At 54.8% G+C, this 23,846-nt stretch overlaps 1 protein-coding gene across 2 annotated transcripts; it reads right to left on the bottom strand.

The window, feature by feature from the left end:
- Nucleotides 1-457: 457 nt before the first annotated feature.
- SERINC2 (serine incorporator 2) lies at nucleotides 458-23,846 on the bottom strand. Of its 2 annotated transcripts, XM_043574353.1 has the most exons (11): nucleotides 23,770-23,846; nucleotides 23,192-23,242; nucleotides 11,728-11,889; nucleotides 10,757-10,947; nucleotides 10,288-10,367; nucleotides 9,683-9,820; nucleotides 8,359-8,528; nucleotides 6,684-6,774; nucleotides 6,231-6,372; nucleotides 1,882-2,097; nucleotides 458-1,013 (listed from the first exon to the last, which is right to left on the bottom strand). In XM_043574353.1, exons 1-11 carry the CDS (start codon nucleotides 23,782-23,784, stop codon nucleotides 878-880), a joined length of 1,392 nt encoding a protein of 463 aa, XP_043430288.1. In that variant the 5' UTR covers nucleotides 23,785-23,846; the 3' UTR covers nucleotides 458-877. The 2 variants fall into 2 exon arrangements, with proteins under 2 accessions (XP_043430288.1, XP_043430289.1); XM_043574354.1 differs by lacking the exons at nucleotides 23,192-23,242; nucleotides 23,770-23,846 and adding an exon at nucleotides 20,758-20,876.

Below are 23,846 nucleotides of genomic sequence, written 5' to 3'. Positions count from 1 at the left end.
ACACTGAGTCTGGGTGATGGGTCAGATTCTTCTCCGCGTTCCCTAAGGCACCTGACCCAAAGCAGGTGGCAAGGACTACGACTACAGCAGGAAGGAGTAGGACCCTGGAGGCAGGCCAGAGGTGGGCAGGGGCTCAGGGCTGGCACTGGTAGGACACCAAAGATGGCCTCCTCAGCCACCCTGCACAAACTCCCCTCTCCAGCCTGATTCTGGCCTCACCACCCTTCGTGCAGACACTGTTCCAGGCCCTTCCCTGGCCCCCAGACTTCCTTTTTCCAAAGCCTCTCCTTCTCCAGTAGCCTGCCCCGCCTCCACCCCAAGGCTCCCCATGACCTACAGAACAGAGCCCAGGTCCCTCCTCTGACCCCCTCAGCTCTGACATTCTGTGTCCACCCCCACACTGGCCCCAGATGGCATGGGGGCCGCACCCAGGGTGAGGGGCACAGAACGTGGGGAGGCACGTGCACTGGCTTGTTTATTGCATAAATTCTTGGAGACTCGGTAAGGCACGGAGTCCGGGAAGGGGGCGGGGTGCCCTGGGGGACGTGGTCAGGAATATCCAGGCCTCAGTGCTGGGCACCCCATCGTGGGGAGTGCTCCCACTCTCCGAGTGGCTCTGAGTGCTTCTCTCCTTCAGGACCCTCTCCTGGGGAGCCTGAGCATAAGGGGCCCTTTTTTTCCCAAGAGGGGAAGTACAGGTGACAGGGGACAAAGGTAAGGAAGAGGCAGCTCTGTGGTCCGGATCTCATCCCTGAAGGCACTAAGAACAGGGGGCCCAGCTCAGAGGCGAGTCCTGGAGGAGGGTAGGGGTAGGGGCTCAGCGTGGCAGACTCACTGAGCCCGGAGACTCCGAGCGGGCTGGCTGCAGGGGGCCGCCTCAGCTGAAGTCTCGGTTCGGCAGGAGGAGGGGGGCCACCAGGGTCCACAGGTAGAGGAGCAACCCCGCCCAGCTGGCACAGATCTTCACCCACACGGCCGTCCACGTGCTGATCATCTTCCGGGCCTCGCCGGGTCTGCGACACACCATGATCCCAGTGAGCCGGGCCCCCGGCGCCATGACCGCAGATCTGGCCCTGCCCTTACGACCCCGGTGCGACCTCTGACCTCGACTCTGGCTCTGACTCTGTAACCCTAGCCCCCCTCTCTTGATAGGTTTGACACCCGGCCTTAGCTATGTCTTTGACCCCAGATGTAGCTTTCGACAAATACCACCGACCTGACCCTGACCTCAATTTCAACACTGACCCCGTCCTAGACTATGTTATAACCTCACTTGGGGACCCTGGAGCTCCAGTCCTGACCTCCAACCTGGCCTCTGACCCTCAATCCTGTAACTCCATCCCTGGCCCCTGGTCTTATGACCAAGTTCTGATATCTCTGACCTTAAATCTGCCCCTTGACTCTTAAATCGTAGCTCCTTGACCTGGAAACTTCAATCCTGGCTTTACGGCCTGCTAGCCCCAATTTTAACCCAATGGCCAAATCTGTGACTTTGTGTGTGCCCAATCCCAACCCTTGACCTCATGACTCTTACTCTTGACCCTGTGACTTTGATTCTAACCCCACACCCTAAATCCTAACCCTCCCGCCGTGAATCCCAACTCTGACCTCAGAATGCAAATCACCACCCATGATCTGTACACCCCCATGTGCCCTGCACAAGCCCGCGGTCGCCTCCTTCTCAGGGGCTTAGTGAAGGTGCCAGCTGCCGAGCAGGGAAGCTGGGGCACGGACGGGCAGGCTCTGTGGAGGGTCCTGGACATCACCCAAGCCTTGAGCATCAGGAAGAAGAACCCAGGGAGGGGCCAGAGGAGAGGACACGTGTGCCCCACACATCCTGGCACGGCGGGTTCCATCCGTGCGCGGCCAGGCTGCACGCACCTGTACCAGTTGGTGAGCGTCATCATTATGTGCAGGGACGCGAGCACCAGGCAGAAGTGGAAGAAAGAGTAGCTGTAGGTGACGCCATCGTGCTCATTGTCGAAGGCCCGGCCCCCGCAGGTCGCCACCTGCTGCTGCTGCGTGGCCTCCAGCGCGGACGGGCACTCCTCTGTCTGCATCAGGTTGTTAACCTGCCGGTGGTCCGAGGAGCGCAGACTGCAGGGGGAGGGAGGAAGGAGGCAGGTGGGCAGTTCCGGGCGGCCTCGTGAGCCCGGGGGGTCGGTCACAGCAACGGGCACGACGGTTCTGGAACCTCGGGGCCCGGTGACCTGCTGGTTAGGCGCTGGGCCCAAAAATTATCTAACTGCTTTGACTCTGAACTCCACTCCCACTCCCTCCGTGGCCTGAGGCAAGACACGTAACCTCTCTGAGCCTCTGTAAAATTGGGGAGAACGGCACCTCCCTCGTAGGCTTGCCAGGAGGATTAATAAGGTAAAGCCCCTCGCACTATGCCCGGCACAGAGTATAAACTAAAGAAACAAGCACTGTTACTCAGGTTGTCCACTCGCCAGGTCTGTAAACCGGTACTGAGCACCCAGTACCGCCAGTGCCATGCCAGGTATGACATTCACTAATAATGTTAATCATTAAGAACGCTCATTTGCTATCAAGTTCGTTTTCCTTCTACTGGGTGAGCGGTTTTACCAGTTATGTCCCCTTTCTTCATGTTTATAATTTAAAAATACAAGAGTAATGGTTTTTTGTCATTTCTTTTCTGTAATGAGGTCTTGGTATTTTTAACAGGTATTTAATAGTTTGAGACACAAGGCAATTTTGCGGATCCAACTTGCATTTAGAAAAAAAGTGACAAGAAGGAGCTCTGGGCCGCAGCCCCACCCCATCAAGTGGAGAAGCCACTGACTGAGCTTTCGCTGACCCCGATCACCAAAACATCATGCTGACATCTAATACACAGGAGCCCAGGTCCCAGGGACGTAGCTGGGCATAGCTGTTCACACTTCTTTGCTTCCTGGGTTCTAAGAACCATGCTAAGAGCAGACAGGCCCCTGGGGTGCCTGGATGGCTCGGTCATTTAAGCATCTGACTCTTGGTTTTGGCTCAGGTCATGAGCTCATGGTTCGTGGGTTTGAGCCCCACACCAGGCTCTGTGTTGACAGCATGCAGCCTACTTGGGATTTCTCTTCTCTCTCTCTCTCTCTCTCTGCCCCTCCCCGGCTTGCTCGCTCTCTCTCTCTCTCTCTCTCTCTCTCAAAAAATAAATATATCAACATAATAAGAAAGATAAAAATTAAAAAAGAACAGACAGGCCCCGGGGCTCTCAGAGCCGCTGCCCAGTGACCGCAGGCCGGGGAGGCGTGCGTTCCGGAAGCAGTGGGCAACAGCTCGGTGCCTGGATCGCCACCAGCGGGGAACATGTCCTCAAGGTCTGCGGCCACTGCATGCTCACGGCCTCAGACAGGCGGCTGCTCCTCCTGGCCCTCCAGTTTCCTTTTCTGCAAATTGGAGGTGATGTGGGCCTTTCCAGGTTGAAAAAGGGATCAAAGGAGGTGAAGAGAGACGTTTGCGAACTGCCCAGGCTTGGCTTGGAGAAAGGGTTTTGAAAAAATGGTCAAAACAAAACAAAATGTGCGGCGGCCTCAAAATGCTCCGAGACAGGTGTGCTGCTCTTAGGGGAACGGGCCCTGACCGGGATGGACGACTCGGGGAGAAGAGAGGAGGAGCACAGAGGCTCCCTCCTGGCCGTGAGGGGAGACATGGGAAGCGGCGCTGGGAGCCATGTGGGGCCTCGAGGAGGCAGTAATGAGTCAGCCAGATTGAGCGTAAACAGCAGTTGTGCTCGGTATTAGCGGCTGGTGACCCTCACAAAACAATCACTCACCGCCACCCAGCTGTGCAAATAAATGTTCACAGCTATTGGCAATTAAAGCAAACACTTGGCTCCCACTCCCTGCCAAGTTCTTTTCTAAGTGCCTTATACATACTGACTCATCTATAATCTTTCAACAATCCAGTGAAGTAGGTACTATTTTTATCCTTCTTTTACAGATCAGCAAACTAAGGCACAGAAAGAAAGGTTAAGTGACCTGCCAGAGATCACGCTGTTGGTGAGTGGCAGTGACAGGTTCAAACACAGGCAGTTTGGCTCCAGGGTCCATACCGATAAACACTTGCTAAGATGCCCCTTTAAAAAAAGTTGTAATTGGCACAAACAACAGACACTCAGATCAATGGAACAGAACAGAGAACCCAGAAATGGACCCACAAACGTACGGCCAACCGATCTTTGACAAAGCAGGAAAGAATATCCAGTGGAATAAAGACAGTCTCTTCAGCAAGTGGGGCTGGGCAAACTGGACAGCGGCACGCAGAAGAATGAACCTGGACCACTTGCTTACACCGGACACACAAATAAACTCAAAATGGAGGAAAGACCTAAATGTAAGACGGGAAGCCATCAAAATGCCCGAGGAGAAAGCAGGCAAAAACCTCTTTGATCTTGCCCACAGCAACTTCTTACTCAACACGTCTCCAGAGGCAAGGGAAACAAAAGCAAAAATGAACTACTGGGACCTCATCAAAATAAAAAGCTGCTGCACAGCGAAGGAAACAATCAGCAAAACTAAAAGGCAACCAACGGAATGGCAGAAGATATTTGTAAACGACATATCGGATATAAAGGGTTAGTATCCAAAATCTGTAAAGAACTTATCAAACTCAACACTCAAAGAAAAAAATAATCCAGTGAAGAAATGGGCAAAAGACATGAATAGACACTTCTCCAAAGAAGACATCTAGATGGCCAACCGACACATGAACAACTGCTCAACATCACTCATCATCAGGGAAATACAAATCAAAACCACAACGAGATACCGCCTCACACCTGTCAGAATGGCTAACATGAACAACTCAGGCAACAACAGATGTTGGCGAGGATGCGGGGAAAGAGGATCTCTTTTGCACTGCTGGCAGGAATGCAAGCTGGTGCAGCCGCTCTGGAAAACAGGATGGAAATTCCTCAAAAAAGTAAAAATAGAACTGCCCTAGGACCCAGCAATTGCACCACTAAGTATTTATCCACGGGATACAGGTGTGCTGTTTCGAAGGGACACATGCACCCCCATGTTTATAGCCGTACTATCGACAATAGCCAAAGTATGGAAAGAGCCCAAATGTCCATCCATAGATGAATGGATAAAGAAGATGTGCTATATATATATGTGTGCATACATATATATATACAATGGAGTATTACTTGGCAATCAAAGAGAATGAAATCTTGCCATTTGCAACTACATGGATGGAACTGGAGGGTATTATGCTAAGCGGAATTAGTCAGTCAGAGAAAGACGAATATCATATGACTTCACTCATATGAGGACTTTAAGACACAGAACAGATGAACACACGGGAAGGGAAGCAAAAATAATATAAAAACAAGGAGGGGGACAAAACATAAGAGACTCTTAAATATGGAGAACAAACAGAGGGTTACTGGAGGGGTTGTGGGAGGGGGGATGGGCTAAATGGGTAAGGGGCATTAAGGAATCTACTCCAGAAATCATTGTTGCACTATATGGTAACTAATTTGGATGTAAATGTAAAAAATAAAATTTAAAAAATAGATTAAAAAAAAAAGTTGTTATGTGGGTGCCTGGGTGTCTCAGCCGATTGGGCATCTAGTTCGGCTCAGGTCATGATCTCACGGTTCGTGGGTTTGAGCCCTGCATTGAGCTCTGTGCTTGGAGCCTGGAGCCTGCTTTGGACTCTGTGTCTCCCTCTCTTTCTGCCCCTCCCCCTCTTGTTCTCTCTCTCTCTCTCTCTCTCTCTCTCTCAAAAATAAAAATAGACATTAAAAAAAATTTTTTAAGTTGTGTTATCTTAAGTATGAGCTGCCCCCTCTCAGGTGACACTGTAGGGGTCACAACCACCCTGGGCATTAGAGGTTACCCTCTTCCTTTTATGAAGAGGAAACTGAAGCTCAGAAAGACCACACAGCAGGTGAGTGACAGAGCCTGTACCTGCTGACCCCAGTCCAGGCTTCTCCCCTGCCCCCACAGGCGCCTGCCCCTACCGAGCTGGGCACGTGCCAGCCGGATGGGCAAGAAGCGTCCCTGGCCCAGGAGGCAGCGTCCAACCCTGCCTCTGCAGCCCAGTCATGCTGTGCCCCCCTGAGGGACTCGGTTTCTCCACTAGCACAATGCTGGACATGCACGTGTCGAGCGCGCCTCCCGGCCTGGTGTCTTGGCTCCCACATCTTCCCCTTGCTCGCGCCATCAGGCCCCGCCAACGTGACACCTCCCCAGAAGCCAGACCCCCCACTCTACCTGATGAAGACGGTGCACAGGATAAAGATGATGAGCCCCACGATGCTCGGTGCATCCCACCAGTGAGTCTCGTAGCCCTCGGGGCCTGCCAGGATCGTCCCGTTGCTCAAGTGGGTCAGCAGGTGAGGGTTGCATTTCTGGTCTAGGGATGGGAGACCAGTCACCCTCAGCCCATGCAGGCCAGGTCTGAGGTAGGGCAGACAGCCAACCCAAATGGACAGACAGACATACAACTGACCATCCAAATCCCAGCGACAGACAGAACTTAGCAGACAGATGATAGGGAAATAGATCCTGGAACAGAGAGGGTCCTCCCACTCCCTGAAGGACTAGCATGAGGAACAGGCTGGGCTGAGGTGTCCCTGACACCTGTGAGGGTCTCCAGCCCCCCCAGAAGGTCGCTACTGACCCAGGAATGAGCCCAGGCTTCCTCGAATCCAGGCCTGTACTCACCAGGGACACTGGACAGGGCCAACCAGGTGACAAATGTGGTGTAGAGCGTGATGACGGAGGCCTGCAGCAGACCCGAGTTGGGCTGGGCGTCCTGGCAGAGGCAATCCATCAGGAAGACCCCGTCAGAAGTGGGGGACACCCCACCCACACCTAGCCCACTCCCTCCCAACCAGGGGACCTCAGAAAGCCCCAGCACCCTAGGGCCATCCCACCCCATACCCTTCGGGAAAACACAGTACCCAGGCCACCCACCACCCACCCCGGCTGCTCAAACATGGAGTCTCCATTCTCTCTCTTAACAAATCATCTCAGTCGCTCCCCTGCTGAGAACGCTTCACTCTGAATTAAAGCTCTCCAGGTTCACCCCTGCTTTTTTCTCCACCTGACCACGCCCCCTCAAGCTCCTCCCCACCCACCTCCCACCACCGCAGGGCAGCCACAGTGGCCTCCTCTCTGTCCACAGAACCCACCAAACCCTCTCCCCCACTCAGGGCCTTTGCACTCGCTATGCCTGCATCCGACTCTAGATTTTGGCTCAGGTCACGATCTCACTGTTCATGGGTTCAAGCCCCACATCAGGCTACGCGCTGGGAGTGCAGAGCCTGCTTGGGATTCTCTCTCCCCCCTCTCTCTCTGCCCCTGCCCCCGCTTGTTCTCTCCATCTAAGAAAGAAAGAAAGAAAGAAAGAAAGAAAGAAAGAAAGAAAGAAACTAACTTAAAAAAAAAGCACAGGGTCTGGAGACAGTCTGCCTGTTCCACCCCTAGCTCTGCCCCCTACCAGCTGGGAGACCTCAGGCGAGTGTCTTTCCTCCTCCAAGAAAGTATGAAAGTGGAAAGTGGGGACGATGATGGTACACGACTAAATGACAGGACAGATGCCATCGACTGGAAGCTATTGTTATTCTTCCCCCTCTTCTCCACCTACAAGAGGGCCTGGTACACAGTAAGTGTTCCGGAAGTATTTGTTGAATGAATACTGATTGCTGTGTGAGCTGGGGCAGAGGGATCACCCTCTGTGGGCTTCAGTTTTCTCGCCTGGAAATAGAGGCTCTGACCAGAAGGGAGGTTCCCCACCTTTCTGCTAAAGAACCCTCAAAGGCTACCCAAGCTAGCTGTGAAGTCCCTGGTGGGGCGAGATCCCCAACCACGAGGCACCCCTGGGCTCAGAGGCTTTCTGAAAAGCACATGATGACCTGGGGAGCCCCACCCATTACCCTAGATGTTCTGGGACTAGAAACTGTGGAACTCCCAGCACCCCTTGTTGAGGGGTCTAGGAATCGTTGCTCGGTGGTCCTCCCTGACGGTCTCCCGATTTCCATAAAGACAACAATGATAACAACAGTTAATGTCTGATGGATACTTATACTCCCGACCCTGTTCTGTGTGTTCACAAACTCTATCTCCATCCTGCAAATAACTCCAAAGACTAGGTATTATCCTCATTTTTACTTTTGAGAAGAGAAAAGCACAGAGAGGTTAAGGCACTTTCCTAAAGACACCTGGCACGTAGATGTGCAAACTGGGACTCCAACCCAGGGAGGCTGACTTGGGAGTCCACACTCTTAGCCCAAGCCTCTGTGACTAACAGCCCCGTCCCAGGACCCCAAGGTTCCCACCAGAAGTCCCACACACCAAGGGGCCTGGCATCAGGATGGGCAAAGACAGGCGGGCTCACCTGGACCTTGGGCAGGACGGCGACAATGGAGACGCAGACACAGAGAGTGAGGTTGAGGCCGATGAAGACCTTGCCCTCGTAGCAGGGGCCGGGGTGGGTATAGTAGATGAACAATAGCGTCACGGCCGCAATGGACAGCGTGTAGAAGAGGAGGGTGAAGAAGAAGAGGCCTGGGCAGGAAGGGTGGCAAGCAGCAGAGTCAGGAGGCACAGGGACCCCCGAGCCCTCCGGGGGCTTGTCGGGCAGTCCCCTGTGTGAGCCCTCAGCTTCCTCATTGGAGGAATGACATCGGAGTCTCCTGGATGTCTGTCATTCACCAACACCTGAACTGAGATGGCTCCCTTGCCACAAAGAAGTTAACCATGCAAAGAAATATGACAGACACACAACAGTCTTTTAAAAAGCCAACTGGAGGGGCACCTGAGTGGCTCAGTCAATTAAGCGTCCGACTTTGGCTCAGGTCATGATCTCACGGTTTGTGAGCTCGAGCCCCGCATCGGGCTTTGTGCTGACAGTTCAGAGCCTGGAGCCTGCTTCACATTCTGTGTCTCCCTCTGTCTGCCCCTCGGCCGCTTGCACTCTGTCTCTTGCCTTGTCTCAAAAATAGACAACCATTAAAAAAAAAAAAAAAAAATTTTTTTAAAGTCAACTGGAGGGGCTCCTGGGTGGCTCAGTTGGTTGGGTGTCCAACTCTTGATATTGGCTCAGGTCATGATCTCACAGTTCTTGAGTTCGAGCCCCACATCGGGCTCTGCGCTGACAGTGCGGAGCCGTTGGGATTCTCTCAATCTCTCTCTCTCTCTCTGCCCCTCACCTGCTTGTTCTCTCTCTCTCTCTCTCTCTCTCTCTCTCGCAATTAAAAAAAAAAAGAAAAGTCAACTGGATGCATAGTGACCTGCTGAAGCCCTGCTCTCTGTCAGAGAGACCAGCCTGAGAGGCGTGAAACCAGACCAGCTCCTGAGTGAGCCTTTCTCCTTGATCAGCTCAGAAAGACAGCTGAACAGGCACCCATCCTGCCACGGGGGCTTCAGTGACGGAGTGTCATTTGGCTGGGTCTGGGCTGGCTGTGCGTGGCCCGTCCTGTGGGAACCGCTGAACTCAGACCCCGCCAAGGCCTCTCTGGCTCGGGTCTCCTCTGACTATCCCCTCAAGTGACCCCAGAACCAGCTGCCCCTTCCCTCCATCTGCCCTGGACAGTTCAACTGCTGCCCTGGGGCAGAAGGCTGTTCCAGATGCCCTCGAGGCTTTCCTGTAGCTGCGGGGACGCCCTGACGCTCAGGAAGTCCCAGTCCCCGGGGTCTGGAGGCTGAGTGGTGGTGCTCACCTGCATACCAGGCCCGGGAGTCACGTTCCTCGGCCTTGCCCAGCCACCTCTGGTTCCAGGAGTGCGCGAAGTCGATGAACAGCACCAGCTGGATGAGGATGAAGAGGAAGGAGCCCACGACACCACAATAGAACCAGACTGGGTGGGGAGAGGGGAGGGAGAGGTGAGGGGAGAGGAGGCAAGGCGGTAGGGGAGCAGCCTGAGTGCCGGGCTTCCTGGGATTTACGCAGCAGGCACACTCCCGTTGTCTCCCTCTCACACACATTTATCCGGTCAACAACCGTTCATGCCACGCCCCTGCGATGGCGACACTGAGAAACAGCAGAGTCCCTGCCCTCAGGGATGTCCCTAGCCATGCACAGAGATGCTGCGTGGCAGGTGGCAGGGTCAGGCTGAGGCATGTTCCGCAGGCCCCCCACGTTGTCTAAAGGCCATGTGGCCAAGCACCAGGGTGCTGTCTCCCTGGGTGGGGGGGGGGGCAGCGACCGGGCCAGCAGCCTGGGGTCCGTGTGCCGAGGCAAAGAGCAACCCCCACCAGTGCTCCTCCCTCTGGAGACCCCACCTCCCTCCTGGGAGCCCCCATCCCTCCCACCAAGGCCGCCTACCGTTGGAGAAGGAGCCGTCAGGGATGTAGAATGCGCCCACGGTGATGCCCACGAGGACCAGGAACTTAAAGAACCAAAATCTATTGGGGGTGGGGAGGAGAGCCAGGGGGGCTAAGTGGGGGGTGGGCCCCAGAACTCCCACCCCCAAAGAGCAGGTACTGGGACAGGTGAAGAGGGACTTTCTACTGGTCCGCTGGGCACAGAAAGTCTGTCCTGGCCCTTGAAAAACCCTGAGGGGCAGAGGGAAGGACCAAGCTGGAGTGACAGTGATCACCCACGTTCTTGCCCCAACTGTGTCACTACAGTGCTGTGTGGCCTTAGCATGTTCTTGCCCTCTCTGACTTACTCATCTGAGAAGTGGGAGCAACTAACTGAGCTGATCTCTGTGCTTTGGTGGCTCCTGAGTGGGGGCAGGGCCTGGAGCTGGAGTCGGGCAGGGGGTCCTAGCTGCGGGCAGGGGCGCCCTCACCCGTTCTGGATGGCAGCCCTGGGGTCCCGGCTGCTGCGCACGCAGAGCATGAGCAGGGTGAAGAGGGAGAAAAAGGCTGCCGTCGCAAAGCACATGCGGTAGACGGCGCGGTGGCCGAGCAGGGAGCCACAGTCGATGTGGCCCTGCAGGACGACGGGGGTCCCGGCCCCCTCCTCACACACCCACGGCAGCTGAGGGGAGAGAGAGCAGCGTGAGGGCCCCTGCCCCCGGAACCCCGGGCCGACTCTGCCAAGGCCTGCCAGGAGGGAAGCCCCCTCCTTCCCCTCCATCTGCACCCCTGCCCACCGCTGGGGCTGAACTCCTGAGAGTGAGCGTCCCCCCCCCCCCAACCCGGGACAGATGGGGACACAGGGTCCAGTCACAGGTCGTTACTCTCTGCGCGTCTCCCTGCTGTCGCACCTGCAGCCTCAGGACCTCATGGCTCTGTCGAAAGCAGGGATCCCCCTAGTGCTCTCCTCCATCACCCACATCAGAACCCCCGGAGATTCCAGGGCCCCTCTCGGAGTCTCTGAGGCGGGGGCTGAGAGTCTGCATTTCTAGCACACTCCCCAGGGCATTCGTACCTTCACACACGCCCACACGTGTCAGAGCCACTGGCCTAAATGTCGCCCTGGATCTGTGCCAGGCTATGAAATGCGGAGAGGAAGGGAAGAGAGGACCCCAAACGGGGCTTGAGCACTAAAGAGGGGACAGCATGGCCCGGGGCCAGCGTCCAGGGGACAACGATGATTAGTAAGATTCTCCAAGGGAGACTTATGAGAAACCAGAACTCCCACGTGAGGTTCAAACTCTCCTCCCCACGTGAAGAAACGCCCCTGTCACCAACCCGGGTCACTCCTGCCCAGCGTCCTCAGAGGGCTGGGCACCCCCAGCCTGCAGCAGCGGGGCCTTCGCTGCGGGCCAGTCCTCCAGGCCACCTCGCTCCCCTGCCTGCCCTCAGGGCCGCTCACCTTGTAGAGCTGACTCTCCACACCAGGGCTCAGCATGATGATGGACACCAGCACCCCCAGGAAGAGGAAGGCCGTGAAGATGAGGCGGGTCACGGTGGAGTTAGGACTGGAGGGACAGCAGCTGCACAGAATGCAGGGGGCAGAGCCGCAGAGGCAGGACGCCTGCAGGGGAGGGCAGGACGGCACCCTTACTCCCCGCCTCCTCTCCCCTTCCCCATCCGAGCAGGGGCACCCATGACCACCACCCCTTCCCTGTCCCCGAATCCTGGCGGAGCCTGCCCTCCTCCTGCCAGACAGGGGCGCACCTCCTCCCCAGATATTATCCCATTTAACTTACCAGCCCCAGAGGAAAGCAAGCCTCGAAAAGGTTGGGTCACACTGTTTCTGATGCAGGGGGAAGCAGAGTGGTAAAAGATAGAAAGATAGATAGATAGATAGATAGATCCATCTAGAAGACCAGCTCTAGCCCTGATAAGCTGTGTGACCGTATTTAACTCACTCAACCTCTCTGAACCTCAGTTTCCCCTTCTATAAGGTGGGAATCATAACGGTACCTACTTGTCACAGGAATTTTATTTCATTTTATTAATGTTTTATTCATTTTTGAGAGGGAGTGAGCAGGGAGGGGACGGGGTGGGGGAGACTGAGGATCTGAAGTGGGCTCTGAGCTGACAGCAGTAAATCCGATGCGGGGCTTGAACTCACGAACTGTGAGATCATGACCTGAGCTGAAGTCCGGACACTCAACTAACTGAGTCACCACATGCCCCAGGAATTTTAAATTGTAACCCGCTCAGGCTTCCTTTCTCCGCTCCCTGCTTAGCTTCTCTCCATAGGACTTACTATCATCTGACTAGCCTTCTATTTTATTCATGTGTGTCCCCCCCCCCCCCCCCGTTTCTAGCACGTCAGCTCCACCAGGGCAGGGGTTGTGGTCATCCCAGAAAGCGGGCGATAGCGCCTGGCTCACAGCAGGAGCTCAGTGACTACCTAGTGAACAAAGGCAAAGTGTCTGGCATAGCCCCAGACATATGTTAAGACCTCAAGAAACATTCAGAGAAACGCCTGCTGAATGAATGGAATGTAGAATTGTGAGTGGCTGTGATTTCCTGCTCCGGGGCGGTCTAACCCTTTCCCTCTCCCGGCTCCTCTGCCCAAGCTGGCGCCAGTCAGCCCCTGGCCTCCCTGGGACTGGCTGAAATCACTCTGGGGGCTGCTGATGTCACAGTATTCACAGCTGGCGCCCCAAAAGAAGGCTGACCCTCCTGGGAACCGAGCCCGCCACCAGATATACCTGGTCACCCGTCTATCTTCCCCCAAACAGCCCCAGCTCCTCACCCAGGCATTTAAGAGTCAACAGCAAGAAAGACACCGGCTCTGCCCTCCTACAGGAACGCACTCAACGATCATTACACCTGTCCTGGTAGGTGCTGCCCTGAGAGTCACTGAGGGGGGCCCACTTTAGACTGGGGGTAGCGGGTCCCCTCCCTGAACAAGTGACATTTAAGCTGAGCTGAAGAATGAGGAGGCCCTCTCCCGACCAAGGGGAAGAAAGAGTGTTCCAGACAGAGGGAACAGAGGCGGAGGCTGCTCTGGGGCAGGCAGGAGCCGGACGATGGAGGAAGAGAAAGAGGCCGTTGTGACGGAAGCTTTGGCGAGCAGGGAGTGGCGAGGTTGGCCAGGCTGGCGGGGCCCGGCAGCCATGTGCAGCCTAAGAGCAGAGGGCATCCATCAAGGGGTTAAAGCTGGGGACAGGAAAAGCCTTACACTGCGAGACTGGCTCTACGGAGAGCAGGCTGAGAGGGACCCAGCACCCTACTTTCTGAACTGGTCATCAGACACGCAGCACACTCTGCTTGAAATGTAGCTGCCCTCCCGTCTCCCCTTCCCTTCTTCCCAAGAATAGAAACGCCCCTGGAAATGCCCCGTTACCCATCTCTCTCACCCGCACAGCCAAGTACAATGAAATGAAATACTTGCAGAATGAATTTCTTCTTCATGGCCCAAATCATAACTTGTCCAGCAACTCACGGTTACACGTTGCGGCACTCACCGCAAGCCCTGCCTCCTACCCCTGGCCACCTTCTGGGGGGTGAGGGGACAAGCAAATGCCAGAAAAGTGTTTTACAGACATAAAGAACATTCTGGCTATCAGACAGACTGGCTATGAGTCCCATTTTACAGATGAGGAAACTGAGATCAGAGAGGTTAAGAATGTGCCAGAGTCACCCGGCAAGTGGACAGCGGTGCTGAGAGCCAAGGAGTGATAGTGACAGCTATCCTTTATGAGTTACCTGGTCCCAGGCACCCTGGTAAGCAAGCACCTTACCTACATTAAGTGTCGCTGACACTATGGAGTAAGTGTGTCGTAACCTCTCACGTACAAATGGGGAAAATGACTCAGACAGGCGACACGACCAAGGTGATACATAGCAAGTAAGCTGAAGACCTGGGGTTTGAGCTCATGTCTGTCTGTACCAAGGGCTCACTAGCTCATCAATGGCAGTCTCGTTTAATGTCAAAACAGTCCCTCCAATGCCAGAAAAAGCCAACGGAGGCCCACAAGCACTGATCTCGGGAGCCAGAAGTTGAGGTGCCCGAGTCAGAGCCTGGCTCTGGCTTGTTACCATCTCCGTTTGAGACCTAAGAAAAGCCTCCCCAGGGGCGCCTGGGTGGCGCAGTCGGTTGAGCGTCCGACTTCGGCCAGGTCACGATCTCGCGGTCCGTGAGTTCGAGCCCCGCGTCGGGCTCTGGGCTGATGGCTCGGAGCCTGGAGCCTGTTTCCGATTCTGTGTCTCCCTCTCTCTCTGCCCCTCCCCCGTTCATGCTCTGTCTCTCTCTGTCCCAAAAATAAAATAAAACGTTGAAAAAAAAAATTTAAAAAAAAAAAAAAAGAAAAGCTTCCCCACTGCAATCGGGGAAGGGGGAGGGGGCTTGGCCTTTCGATTCACTCTAATTCCGGGAGATCAAAATCCAGGTGTTGCTGACACTCGAAACCTCGGAATTTTCCCAGGGCCGGCAGCCAGACAGACCAGACCGGGGAGAGAAAGACACACACCAGCCGCCACCACCAGCGGTTTTCCAGTGGGTTCTTGGGCACCTTGCAATCAATCGTTCCTACATTCTGACCGGGTCACTCCACCTCCAGCATCGCTGCCAGAAGAACCTCTTCTTACAGAACTACCAGCTCACGCGAGCGAGGGCAGACACGTGCATACACGCATACACGCGCGCACATGCAAGACCATCGCGGCACTGTTCACACAAGGGAAGGACTAGGGGAAAACTGAAAAGAACTAAATGCCCATCAAGACATCGTGGTCGTCCCCTAAGAGGGATTCTCTGCTGAATGCAGCAGATGCGTAGATGATACTTAAGTGGGTACGTGTAGCTAAACAGAAGTCAATATAAATTATGCCTCAATAAAGTTGATTTTATTACTAAAGAAGAAAACTTTTAAATGAAGACAAGGGGCGCCTGGTTAAGCGTCCGACTTCAGCTCAGGTCATCATCTTGCGGTCCGTGAGTTCAAACCCGGAGTTGGGCTCTGTGCTGACAGCTCAGAGCCTGGAGCCTGCTTGGGATTCTGTGTCTGCCTCTCTCTCTGCCCCTCCCCGGCTCTCAAAAGTAAACAAACGTTAAAAAAATGTTTTAAATTAAGACAAAAATAAAATGGACGCAAAGTTTTAGGTTTTACGGGCCTATGAGAATCTCAAAAGACTGCAAATAACCTAAATGTCCTGCACCAGGGGCCAGGGGTGGTCCATTTACTCCAAGGACCGTAACAGGGGCAGGAAAGAAAAAAGTCACCGGGCTGCAGAGCAAACGGACTAACATGTATGATGCAATGCGAGAAGCCAAGGCAGCCACGGAGCTGCTCCTGTGCTACGATTACAAACCCCCTCCCCCAAATGCACTCAGGGGAACCGCAGCAACAGAGAGGCACCCGAACACTGGCTGTGTCCTAGCAGCAGCAGCCGGGTCCTCGGGAAGGGGAATCAGGTAGCCCCGCGTCTCAGCGTTTTCAGGCTGCAGGGCTCCTTGGCATTCAACTGGTCCAGACTTTCTAATGAAGAATCACCCGGAAGGTAGCCCCTGCCGTTCACACACTGCCAACAACGAGGAGCTCACCTCACTACTTGAGGAGCTCAAGTCATCGTCTCATGGTTTGTGGGTTTGAGCCCCATGTCAGGCTCTGTGCTGACAGCTGGGAGCCTGGAGTCTACTTCGGATTCTGTGTGTGTGTGTGTGTGTGTGTGTGTGTGTGTGTGTGTCTCCCTCTCTGCCCCTCCCCTACTTTTGTGCTCTGTCTCTCAAAAACAAACAAACATTAAAAAAAAATAAAGCTGTATTGTTTAAAACCAACTGGCCCTCCACTTCTGGGTATTAGTCAAAAGCAAGGACTCAAACAGGTATCTGCACACTCAAGTTTATAATAGCGTTATTCACAACAGTCAAAAGGTGGAAGTCAACCAAGTATCCGTAGACCACGAAACGCGGTCTATCCATACAGTGGAATATTACTGAGCCTTAAAAGGGAAGGAAGCTCTACACATGCTACAACACAGAAGAACCTTGAGGACATCACAGTGAGTGACACAAAGCAGAAAGACAGAGAGCAGGCTGGGGGGTTACCAGAGGCTGGGGAGAGGGAGGTGGGGATTACTACTGAATGGGCAGGGAGTTTTCAATTTGGGAAGATTAAAAAGTTCTGGAGATGGAGGGCTGGCAGCACAACAATGTGAACTGAACCCCCACACTTAAAAATGGCTACACTGGTCAGTTTCATGTGATGTGGATTTCACCACAAGAAAGAAAAAGGAGGGGGCAGTTTTCAAAGAAGAGTGAGCACTTAGCTAGGTGGGGAAGGGAAAGGTGTTCCTAAAAGGGGATTGGCACCTGCTAAGCTGTGAGAAACACTGTTGCTTCGGGGCAGCTGGCAAGAAAGGCTACAGGGGTGACGGAAGTGACAGCCAAGGTCCCTGCGGGCAGTGCCAGGGAGTCTGCACTTTATCCTGAAAGCCATGAGCAAGACTGGTGCGGAGGAAGCAGAGCATCAGATCTGCATTACAGAAATGTCACTTTGGGCACAGACGGAAGACAGACGGAGGGGGTGGTGGGCGGTACCTCTGGGAACGGGGCGAGAGCGCTGGTGGAACAGATTCCAAAAGGGAAGGAAGACAGATCCCAGAGTTTTTGTTGTGTGCTTTAACCCACGATATTTCCCCCTCTCGTTCATCTGGGATGGTATCATTTCGATATCATAAAAACAGACCTCCATTTTAAATATATATACCATGTTTCCTAGTTCCTTGAAAACCAAAAAATAAAAGGTTAAAATGCAATCTTTTTAAGAAAAAAAAATTTTTTTAATGTTTATTTATTTCTGAGAGCGAAAGAGCACGAGTGGGGTAGGGGCAGAGAGAGAGAGGGAGACACAGAATCCCAAGCAGGCTCCAGGCTCTGAGCTGTCAGCACAGAGCCCGACGCGGGGCTCGAACTCACATGACTGTGCGATCATGACCTGAGCTGGAGTCAGACGCTTAACTGGGCCACGCACAGGCGCCCCATTAAGACTTTATTCTTAAGTAATCTCTACACCCAACCTGGGGCTCAAACTCACAACCCCGAGATCAAGAGTTGCATGTTCTTCACTCATATGAGGACTTTAAGAGACAAAACAGATGAACATAAGGGAAGGGAAGCAAAAATAATATAAAAATAGGGAGGGGGACAAAACATAAAAGACTCTTAAATATAGAGAACAAACAGAGGGTGGCTAGAGGGGTGGTGGGAGGAGGGATGAACTAAATGGGGAAGGGGCATTAAGGAATCTGTTCCTGAGATCATTGTTGCTCCATATGCTAACTAACTTGGATGTAAATTAAGCAATAAATAAATTAAAAAAAAAAAAAGACTTGCATGGTCTACAGACTGAGCCAGCCGGGCACCCCTAAAATGGTAAATTTTATGTTATGGATATTTTGCCACAATGATACAAAAAACTGGTCCCAGCAAGGACGGGATGCACCTTGTAGACTTCAGGAACAGCCCCATTACTGGCTGAGCCAACCTAGGACTAGACGAAATACAAGAGAGAAGAGATCAGCCCCCAAAACACTCAGTGCACGCTCACTTCCCCCCTGCAGCACTAAGAGTAATAGCCTTTTCCCCACCGTGGAACTCAGTTTCCTCTGCCATAAAATGGGCTCCTGTGGGCAGGACAGTGAAGTGGCTCAGACAGAGCTCAGGCTCTACAATCAGACAGCTGGGATGTCATGGGCTTGACCACTTCCTCGAATGTGGTCTTGAGCATTTTACCACCCTGGGGTGCTTCGAGTAGCCACTGCAGGCCAGCTTCCTGCCAAATATACTGGCGTGTTCATCTCAGTTCCATTTAATCGTCCCAACTGAGAGAGGCCCCACCGTTCTCCCCACTTCCTAATCTCTCAGCCCCAGGGAGAGGGGACCAGGGACTGCCCACGGTCACACAAGCAGAGGAGATGGAGGGGCCAAAGTCACTGCCCTCACCAGGATCTGAGTCCCATAGTCTGACCCTTTCCTGCTCCCTCACACCTAGAGGGCAGAGAATTAGATTCTACGGCAGGCAGATATTCAAGGAGGCCCTCCCGAAACATTCGGCCGTGTGCTGGCTTGCCCTGTGACTCCCATCCTGTTGTGTGCCCATCTTTATTTTATTTTATGTATTTTAGAGAGAGAGTGAGAGAGAGGACGAGCAGGGGAGAGGGGCAAAGGGAGAAAGAGAGAATCCCGTTGTGGGACCATCTTATCTTCTCTGAGCCAGGACTCATGCTCGGCCCAATACAAATGCTGACCGAAGGGCATGATGGGCGGATGCAAATATGTCAAGGCTAGAAGTCTTCTCCAAGGATCCTCAGACTCCAGAATGTTCCAAAGATGCCCAGGAGCCCCCTATTAGAACTTTGCTCCTATGGGGCAAATCTCCATTGAAACAGGTTGTTATCAGTGTCCAGTCACACCCAACTGCACCGCTTAATACTGTGTGGCTGTGGAGAAATCACCTTCCCTCTCTGATCCAGTTTCATCATTTGTGAGAATGATTAACTACCTCACTGGGGTCACTGTGAGGACTGAATGACGGGATACATATATAGTGCTCACTGCAGTGCTGGCCTGTGCCACCACTGGACAGCGCCTGGACCAGGAAATCAGATTTTAATCTTGACTGTGCGGTTCCCTATCCGTTCACTGTGCAACCTTTGGAAAGTCAGCTAGCCTCTCTGAGCCGCAGTTCTCTTCATCTGCGTGTTGAGGGTTCGAGCAAACCTGTCATGTGGCTTCTGGTCTCAGCCTTGTCGGATTCCGTGACTCAGTGACCAGCTTAGGCCCCAGAGGGAATTCTCCACCCACCACCGTTCCAAGATGATAATAACAATAGCTCACTATTGGCCAGGACTGGGTGGGGCACTTTTCAGTCGTCCTCAAATGGCATTATGAAGGAGGCGGCGAGACCAGGCACAGGGGATTGGCAGGTCGCCCCTCGACGGGTGCCACTCCCAAGCTAGCGCAGCCAAATGGAAATCTGGTCAACTTGGAGGAAGCTCTCCCTCCCCCACCAGGAAGCAAACCCCTCTTGGCCGCGAGAGCCAGCCCAAACCTAGAATTCACTGGGCAGAAAGGGATCTCGGGGACCAGCTCTTGATTCTGCACACGTGCGCCCCCACAGACTTCACAGGTGGGTAAATGGAGGCCCAGAGAGGACAGGGACTGTCCAGAGACCCACTCTACAGCTTTTCCGTGCAGATATCACTCTCAGAAAATGGTTGTGAAGTAAATCGCTAGATCCCTAAGTTGCCACCCTTACATCCCATCCTAACGCACACACAAATCAGGGACAAAGGAAAGCAAGTCCTGAGATTCAGCAGCCACCAGACCCCCCTCTTCCTCTCTGTTCCTCTTTGTGTAGGGCAGAGGGGGAGGGAGCTGCCTGAATGAACCTCGGGTTTAATGAGGGGAAGAGGGAAAGGAGAGGGGGCTGGGAAGAGGGAAAGGAGAAGGGGCCTCCCAGCCGGGGTCTGGCTGAAGCTCCTCCCCTTTGCTGGCTGCGGGCCCCAAAGCAGAGGCTGGCTGCCCCCCACCCCAGGTCCCTGGGCCCAGGCGCCCAGGTACTCCCCCCAGGCTCTCAATTCCTGGATTTTCCAACCCAGAGTTGGGCCCGGTGGCGGTGACAAACCAAAACGACCTCACTCAGGGGTGGCTTAGAAAGGCGGATGGGGGCTTCCTCCCCACCCGCATTTCAGGCTATGGGGCCCAGAGTGGGAAGGGGCTGGGGTTCCTTGGGGAACTGCCCGGCACTTAGCGTGAGCCAGGCTGAATGAGGCAGAGACGGACGCAGAGAGACAGAACTGGACGGTAGGACAGACGGACAGACACCCGTGAGACAATAACCGATGGAGCAGCCACGGGCGGACAAAGACAGTCGGATAAACGAACGGACAGGAACAGATGTCAGACAAATACACATGGACAAACTGAGGCAGGCGGGCAGGGCGACAGGCTGACGGACGGACTGCCGGAGGGACAGAGAAAGACACACCGCAGAGAGGGGCAGGGACCAGGCGGGCCACACAAAGAATCATAATGTCCGAGAGGGAGACGAGGGGCGCCCCGCGAGGAAGTTGGGCCAGCGGGGGCCGCGGCGCGCACCCCCACCCCGGGCTCTGGGCCTCAGTGTCCCCAGTCCCCGGGAGGGGCGCCCGCCCAAGGCCCTCCCCTCCCCCCGCAACCCCGGCGCGCCCCGACCCCTCCCCCCGGCGGTAACCCGAGCCCCGGACACCAGCTGTCCCCGGCGCCCGCGGGTCCGGGATGGGGGTGGGGGGACCGAGGGACACGGGGACCCGAGGGGCGAGGTGGCGGGGTGCGGGCCCCGAAAGACAAGTTTGGAGGAAGGAAAAAGAAGAAACTATTTGGAGGAAGACGACGGGACAAAAGTGCGGGGCCAAAGAAGGAGCCGGCGGCGCGCGGGCGGGCTCGGGGCTCGGGACTCACGCAGCTGAGCAGGGAGCAGGCGCCCAGGCAGGCCCCCATGGCGGCGGCTCGGGGCGCGGGGCGCGGGGCGCCGGCGGCGGGTTCGCTGGGGCTCCGGACGCCCGTCCTGGCCCCGCCCCCGCCCCGCCCCGGCCGGGCCCCGCCCCCGCCCCGCCCAGCCCCACCTGCCGAAGCCGCTCGTCGCTTTCCGGCGGCGCTCGGAGCCTCCCGAAACTCACCTGGGGCAGGTGCGCCCGGGCGAGACCGGTAGGGAAAGTGAGCGGGGGGGCCAGGATTCCCCGCGGCCGTGCGAGCCGTGCCGCCGACCCGACTCTGCCCCGGGTGCCGGGTGCAAGTCCTGGTCCAAAGCGAGGGTTTGGAAATACCGAGACCCGGGTTCGAGTCCGAACGAGGCCACGGTGTGACCTTACAACACCGCCCCCCTCCCAAGGCGCTGAGGCCAAGTTGTGGTCACCCCAAACCCCTCGGTGTAGAGCCTCTACCCAAAACATAGGTGTTGAATGGCGCATGATTGGATAAAGAAAGTTGGGCAAGTCGCTTCACCTCTCTGAGCCTCAGTTTCCCCATCTGTAAAGTGAGGATGCCCACCTCATGGGGCTGTTACGACACATAATAGATGCCTGACAAATGTGAGCTCTTCATCATCCCTGTTGCTCCTAAGACCCCGGCCTCACACTCTTTCAGCCATCCTTCCCTCCATCCACCTGTTGACTCCTGTCTTGGGCCACCCACTCCCCTGAGCCATTCCTGCTGGCCGGCTTATTGCCGCCTAGAGATGCCCAAACTCTGGCCCCCAGCTAAGGAGGTCAGAAGGGGTGGGTGGATCACATTTCCAGCCGACCACACTGCAGGGTAGGTGGGAGAGACCCAGAAGGGGAGCTCTGTAATTACTCTCAGTTTACCCTCCAGCCCTCTCCTCACCCAACCCTATACAGATAATGTTAGGGCAGGAGGTCTAGGTGCCTCACAGCTGGCCCTGGGGCCAAAGATCCGGCCTGACTGCCTCCTTGGGTGATTCATAGGGTGTCAGGCTATTAATTGTGACCAGGACTGTTCCACAATCACACCCTACAGTTTCCCTCCTCCCCACTTTTGTTCACATGACTGCCTCCCCCGCCGCCACCGGAAAGTCTTCCCCACTCCCAGAAAGTCTTTTTTACTCCTTGCCCCCCTTTCTTGGAAGACTTTTTCTCCTTGCCCCCCACCCCCTTGGAAGCCTTGCTCATGTCCCATACATATCTTCTCAGTAAAGAGAACCACCAACACCTCCAAACCACTACCCGGCCCAATTAGGAATGAATATCCGCCAGCTTCTATGTGTTTCTACCAAGCAGGCCCCTGTTATGGCCTCACAAATAACTAAAGTTACCACAAAGCTCGAGCATGTACCAAATTCTGTCACCCACACGGTCCCATTCAAGCCCCACAATAACGCTGAGAAGTAGACTAATTGCCCACCCCATCCAATTTGCAGATGAGGAAACTGAGGCTCAGGGAGGTAAACCGATGTGCTATATGGCAGCTGAGCACGGAACAAACAGTGGCCGTGCCTATGGCGTGTTCTCGTTATCGTTACTCAAGGCCGCACAGGTCAGAAGGGCGGGGCCGGAAGACCACCAGGCCTGGCCTTGACCTCAGAACCCAAGGTCTGCCCCTGACATCTCACTGCCTCTCTTGGAAAGCAGAGGTGACGATACCCTCTCTTTCTCTCCAGTAATAGGCGCAGTGCTGGCCTAGTCTGAGACCCTCAAGAGACTTTGTCCAAGTCGCGTCTATGCCAGCACCAGGCCTGGCACGCAGCAAGTGGTTGGTGCTTGTTGAATGAATGCATGTCTGAATTCTACTGTAAGCCTTGTTTCCTCAGCTTGGTTGTGACTGATGGTCTGATCCCCAAAGAGCCCATTCCCGGCCCTCTTCTCTCCAGCCATCCTCTGTGTCTGGAATGCTACCAAGCAGTCTGAAGTGAGCCCTTCTCACAGTTGCCCACCCCTGGGTCAGCTTCTTCTGACATGTGTGCCCCAAGGGCCTAAGGCTTCCTTCCTGAGCCTCCCCCTGTCTCCCACAGCCTGATCCAGGAGGAGGCGTCCACAACCAAGACAAGCAATAGCTGGGGGGGCGGGGGGTGTCACTTCACCTCCATCACCTCCCCTGAAATGGGGGTGCTCATGCTGCTTAACTTCACTGAGCAGTTGTGGACATGGAGAAAGCACTCGAAGCAAGAAGCAGTCGTCTGAAAGGAGGGAGGGATTAACGGGACCCCAAATACAAAGACCCAACCGCGTCTGGTTTTAGGCTGCCATTTTCCAGAGCAGAGTGATGCACGGCCATTGTCCCGGTACCCCCCTGCCCGAGATCCCCAAGACCGAGGCGCGCGGCCCCCACAGCCCCCACGGCACCCTGCATGGAGGGGCCGCCCGCGCTGTGGATAACTCACTGGGCTGCTTTCTCCCGGCGACCCCTCCTCCTTCAGCCTCATGCTTCTCATCTGTAAAATGGAGACCATGATTTTTGCTTGAGCTATCTCAGGGGGTTATTGAGAGGTGAGATGAGGAGGTAGATAAAGAGGCTTCGTTTCTTGCATCTTGCGCAGCCCGCCCAGCCCTCTCCCAGTCTTGAACCTCCTGCGTGGACCAGAGTCATCACTCTGTCTCTCACGCCTCCGGAGGCAAGATCACGGTCAGCAGCTTCTCTGAGCCTCACTGGAGGTGGGGGACTCAGGATCATTACAGCTTTTCCAACCACATCAAACTATGTCAACTGTGCCCATTGAGAGAAATATGCAAGAGTTCTTTGGTCCATCCCTCTGTGCCTCTCACCCAACCCAGGCAGGTGCTCAGCCCTCCAGATGCCAAAGGAAACAATCTCTACCTTCTTTGCCACTCACCCCAAGGCTTCTCCAATCTGATCTCACCGGGCCTCGGTTTTCAAATCTCAATATAAGAATAATCCCCTGATCAAGCTCCCAGTGACCCCCAGCATTCCCCGGTCCATTCTTGTCCCATCCTTTCTTACCATTCTCCCGTCCATAAGGACTCAGATGCACTCCCTTTGATCCTCCTATCTGCTGGGCCTCGCTCTCCCCACTGGCC

The sequence above is a fragment of the Prionailurus bengalensis genome, chromosome C1 (genome assembly GCF_016509475.1).
Source record: "Prionailurus bengalensis isolate Pbe53 chromosome C1, Fcat_Pben_1.1_paternal_pri, whole genome shotgun sequence".
NCBI classification, from domain to species: Eukaryota; Metazoa; Chordata; class Mammalia; order Carnivora; family Felidae; genus Prionailurus; species Prionailurus bengalensis.
The sequence above is the reverse complement of the archived record's forward strand: the minus strand, read 5'-3'. Positions and strand labels throughout refer to the sequence as shown.

What these genes read in the sequence shown, in the direction of transcription:
- SERINC2 (XM_043574353.1), bottom strand. An exon ending in TGACGGCTCCTTCTCCAACG is followed by an intron (nt 9,821 to 10,287) that starts GTAGGCGGCCTT and finishes CTCCCCACCCAG; the next exon opens with TCTGGTTCTATTGTGGTGTC. An exon ending in CCGTCCTGCCCAAGGTCCAG is followed by an intron (nt 6,775 to 8,358) that starts GTGAGCCCGCCT and finishes TGCCTCTGCCAG; the next exon opens with GACGCCCAGCCCAACTCGGG.